This window comes from Oryzias melastigma, linkage group LG5, assembly GCF_002922805.2.
Source record: "Oryzias melastigma strain HK-1 linkage group LG5, ASM292280v2, whole genome shotgun sequence".
NCBI lineage: Eukaryota > Metazoa > Chordata > Actinopteri > Beloniformes > Adrianichthyidae > Oryzias > Oryzias melastigma.
Genome location: NC_050516.1, coordinates 16,096,757 through 16,101,927, shown reverse-complemented (window position 1 = coordinate 16,101,927; position 5,171 = coordinate 16,096,757). Strand labels below are relative to the sequence as shown.

At 36.7% G+C, this 5,171-nt stretch overlaps 1 protein-coding gene across 2 annotated transcripts in view; it reads left to right on the top strand.

Moving 5' to 3' along the window:
- The window catches only part of LOC112145386 (endothelin-3), an 8,607-nt gene extending 3,803 nt beyond the window's left edge, over window positions 1-4,804 (top strand). The window contains exons 3-4 of one of the 2 annotated variants that reach the window (XM_036211940.1): window positions 2,623-2,769; window positions 3,790-4,804. In XM_036211940.1, the coding sequence (XP_036067833.1) occupies window positions 2,623-2,769; window positions 3,790-3,796 (154 nt within the window). In that variant the 3' untranslated portion in view covers window positions 3,797-4,804. Of the gene's footprint in view, window positions 1-2,622; window positions 2,770-3,786 lie in introns of both variants that reach the window. The other variant, XM_024270562.2, reaches the window with a different exon arrangement.
- The last annotated feature ends 367 nt before the right edge of the window (window positions 4,805-5,171 follow it).

The window sequence follows — 5,171 nt, the reverse complement described above, 5'->3', positions numbered from 1 at the left end:
GCAGCCTGACGTAGCTGTCTCTGTTCTCTGTTTGAGACTGTGTATGAATGGATGAACCTGATTAACTAAGGGCAGAAAAGGTAACTGCAAAGAAAACGGTAGCGATAAAGTGATGTGACAGTTGCAAAAATAGCAGAAATAACCAGTCCAAGCTCTCCTCTCCTCCTCCATCCTGAGTGCAGGTGAGAGGATGCTCATCTAACAATACGTCCAGGTGTCACTAATTAACACATTGGTGCAAAACTACCAAGTAAACAAGGAAATGTGCAAAGACATTACATTTTTGCTCCCACACTCATTAAGCATGTTTTGTTTTGACTCAGCTATTTGCTGATGCTGCAGCCAGGGACTCAGCCCCTCCCACTCAGTTTCTGCAGTCATGTTAACAGCTGCAGGTTGAATAAAGAGAAGTTTTCTCCTCTGTTTAGCTGTTTAATTGTATTGAAAATCTATAATTTGGCATTTAATAAAAAATATATACATTTGTATCATGTTTATTGATTTTAAAGATCCTAAAAAACTATGAATCACAGTATTTATTGGACAGTGAATAAAATAGGCATAATTTATGCACATTTGATGCAGACGGTAAGTAAGCTTAATGGGCTGCAGGGGGCACCAACTTGGCCTGTCACAGACATGATGTTAAGTTCTGGAGAGAAAATAAAGGGGCTTTTTATAGGAGCCCCCGAGGCAACATTCCTAATGTTCCTGCTCATGTGGCTCATATGAGAAACGGACTCTGATTTATGCTCTTTTGTAAACTTTTAAAGAAACCAAAACTGCGTTGTTGCAGTACCTGGTCTGCAACATCTGCTTATGTGTAGATTTGCATCAGTAAGTCAACATCTGTGAAGCAGAAGACTGAGTTGTTGACAGTCAGTTATTGGGATAGTTTTACTAGAGGAAATAGTGAAGTGCAAACAAAAAGTTGACAAAGTGAGAAAGTCTGAAGAAGCTACTCACTGAGTTCTGATCTTACCGCTCGTTTTCTTTATTTATAAAAGAAAGATAAGCTTTATTTCTGTTTTTATTCCTAAACCGGACAAAGACTTTAAGTCTTTCTATAATACAGTATAAATACTATTTTGGTTGAATCAGTTTTTAATGTGTCAGCATATTTTAATTTTAAAACACAATAATGCTTTACTTTTTATCTCCTTTCCAAAGTGCTCAAATGGACCCCAGCTGTCTCTGTTTAAAGGGATATAACTTTCATTTTTCTCAAGTTTCACATTTTTCTACCTAGCTATAAACCTAATCAAAAAGAAAAGTACAAAGTTAAAAAAAAATAAAAACTTATTTTGCTTTTAACAAGCAGCCAACGAAAAGAGGCTGAACTGGTGAAATGTGATCTCTTTTATTCGCACCTGAAGTCAGGATTTTTTACTTTTAGAAAAGTTCTGGAACAGCCCAGTAGTTTAACTAAACTTTAGGGTTGTTATAATGTTATCACATGTGTTGGAGACCTTTTTATGTGACCTGATATTGCTGACCAGGCTGGTTGAACAGTCCTCAGAGGACGTGTGTTTGTGTGCTGCAGGGAGAGGTCAGATGGAGCAATGAGCACACATGACAGCGAAAGTCGTGAAGTCCAAGCAGAGATAGAAGGATGAAGCTTCATGCATGATTATTCCTCAAGAGTGTGCACATGACATGGCTGCCATTTGACCCTGAACTCTTATCAAATCATGCAGGAAACCTGGGTTTACTTCTCAAGTTGTGCAATGAGCTTATTCCAGTGTGGGTCAGATGAGACCGTTCACTCTGCTATCCAACCGGGTCTCCCTGAGCCTTAAAAATGCAAAGTTGTGTCAGGAGGGGCATACCTACAAGGGTAAATTAGGATTGTTTTTAGCCAAAATCAAAAAGCCTTTGTTGTTTTTTTAAATTAATATTTCAGCAGGAGCTCATTAGAAATTCACCTTTGGATTATGGGCGGGACTGTTGACACGGAAGTTAGCCTCTGGTCATTTCCCATCAGCCCTTTGTTTACAGTCTCTACGGCACCTCATAAGCCCAAGCAAACATTAGCATATCAAAAAAAAAGAAAAATAATGGCAATCTATATCCACTACCCAGTGGATATCTGAGTCAGATTCCAGCTCAGACGAGGACAACGCAAACGTTAATGGATCTATTAGTCTGCAAGAGGATGCTTCAGAACTGTAGAGGAGAAGGAAGACTGTGGTCAGCCCTTGTAGTTGGTGCATCACAAATCCAAGTTTTCATCTGCTCTTGATCCATCACAATTTGAATGTAAATGTCCTCCATCATGAGAAAAATGCTACAAGGAAATCTTAAAAACACTTTATTTTTAGTGGTTTTCAACAAACCGGACCAAAGTTCCTGTAGTGATTGAGGAACTGACATCGTCACTCACTGTTTAATGTTGCTTTACATGAGTTCAGGAATTATGGGATGCACTAGTCGCACAAAGATTACCATTCTAAGGAAATGGAAATTGATGAAAATAAAGAGCTTAATCTGTCATGATGCCTATTAGTGGTTTATTTTTAGACTTCCTCATTCTAGACATCTCTGAAAAAAGTTGTTTACTTCTATAACTCTGCCAACATTTTCAACTGCTTGAATGTTTACAATCTGTTTATATTCTTTTAGGCACACTGTGACATACGGTCTGTCCAGCTACCAGAGTTCTCCACGTTTCAGGCGCTCCGCCGGGAATGAGCGAAGCAGGACGGCCTCTCGGCGGTGTGCCTGCACTCTGCGAGTCGACTCAGACTGCAGCAGCTTTTGCTACCGCAGGTAAAACCAGTGGCTGACAGGCAACGAAACTGTAAACTCTGCTCATGGAAAATTTAATGAAGAAAAGTGTGGTAGAAAAGGGTGAACATCTAGAGCAGAGGTGTCAAACTCAATCGCACAAGGGGTCCAAAATCTAAAACACACCTTAGGGCGCGAGCCGAACAGGATAAACATTTACTGAACACTCTGAAACTAAATTTTAAAACTTTTAAAACTGTACCTTTTTAACATAACTAAAAGCTAGATATATAGCATTAACTGTAATAATGCTAGTGTGAATGCTGTAATCTGAATTTGGACACTGAAGATGCTGAAATTGATTGCTGAAATCACTGAAGCTGATATCCAGCTAAAATATTAGCTAAATTACCCTGAAAAAAATACGTATGTTAGCCAAAACAGCTGGCATGTAGCTCAAAAATAGCTGAACTTCAAAATATCCTAAAAAAACGTTTGAAAAAGCCTAAATTAGCCAAAACAGCTAGCATGTAGCTGAAAGAATAGCTAAACTCCAAAACAGCCAAAAAATTCTGAGTAAATGCCTAGATAGTCCAAAAAGCTAGCAGAATGTCAATTTTTAAAACTTGAAAACAGCAACTTTTTAATATAATTATGAATAATAAAAAAGCAGGAATATTGTTCCAGAATAAATCAACTTAGACCTTAAATAACTTTTAATATTTTACTCTCCATAAAAATATATTTTGTCAAAACTACAAGTTAGAAATGAGCGCAAGATAACATCGGGCCATTAATAACAATATAATAAAATAATCTGGAGGGCTGGATAAAATTACCCAGAGGGCCGGATCCGGCCCCAGGGCCTTGACTTTGACATCCTTAATCTAAAGAGACATGGAGTGGACTGCTGGTTAACCAAACATAACTGTTTTTTTCTGTGTCAATAAATGTTCTTATCTAATCTTTACCAATAGTCTTTATCATTTTTTTACTGCTTTTGAATCATTTAATTGTTGACGTTTCTGATTGTGTTTTCCTTTACTTTTTTTTCCCCAGCAGCAGATAGTAAAGGGCCCCCCAGCAACACTACAACCTGAACCAGCACCAGCTTTGCAACAAGCGCATGTTAGAATGAAGATGACGAACATGTCTGGAGTGCGTGCACCTTTATTCCTGTGTGGGATGTATAACTGTGAAGTTCAGAAACACAAAGAGATCCAAGCAGAGGACTCAGAGATCGCCTCCTGTGGGAGTTCAGGATGAGCAGACATGGATCTTTTCCAAAAGCCTCCATCTATTCAATGCATGGACCAGGAAAGGACAGAAGCCGGAATCTGCTATGAGGATGTATTCTCCAAACTTTCCTCAACATTAGCACATCAAAGGCACATGAAATAAGAAAAAAAAAACTCAGTGGAAAAAAACTCTTTTTCCTGGAATCAATGAAATCTCAGCTGTTGAAAGCAGAAAAACTGGAATCAAATGTTTGTTTTTGAGAAGTAGTTCTTAAAAGCCAATTTGTGAAAGAAAATGTAAGTTCCAAAGGCCCATGCAGTTGTATTTAATGTATAAGTCCATATTTTAGCTGTAATTTTGGCGGCATTTATGAAAATGTCAATCTTGCACATGTGTAATTCTATAAATTTGTATGTTTTTTAAATTTATACATTTATATGAATCCAAGCTGAAGCAGATGGGAATCTCTCAAGCAAATGAAGATATTTAAAATTTTTTTTTATTTAAGACACTCATATATATTCAGCTTTAACACATCTGCATGTCTATAAAAAACACATTTGATACTGAAGTCCACAACAAAGCTATTACAGAATACTTAATAGAAAATATGATAATATGATGATATTTAAACTTGAAACAGTTCTTATTGTAATTATAAGCATTCTTTTTGATTTTATTGTTTTTTTATTGTATCTTGAGTTTGTACAGTTCTTTTTGATTTCATATAAAGTAAAGAAGGAAACCAAATCTCTGTCTTTTGCTCTTTTTTCTAGTTTTATATGATTTTTAATTTAATTTCCTTACCCAATAATTGTATTAAAATATATAAAGCATTTTCATGTCAGAACTTTATAGCATTATAAATGTTTATAAAGATTTCCACTGTGATCCATTAAATCTAATGCTTGTTACATACCTTGAAATGGTTGAAGCAAGACCAAAGTTGGGAAAATATCAACTAATTAAGAAAACAGATGATGATATTACTAGTTGATTTGAATACACAGTCTCCTTGAAATCATCATGGGCAGATGCTCTCCAAGTTGGGAGAAAGACTATGAAAAAAAGTGAATTTTAAACAAAAATGTTCCTCATCATTACACTTAAAAGGCTTGAAAAGTCTTAACATGCAGGACTTCTCAAGCTACAGACACACCAAGCACTTGACCCTTGGTGTTCACACTGGACAAGCAGGGAGGGGC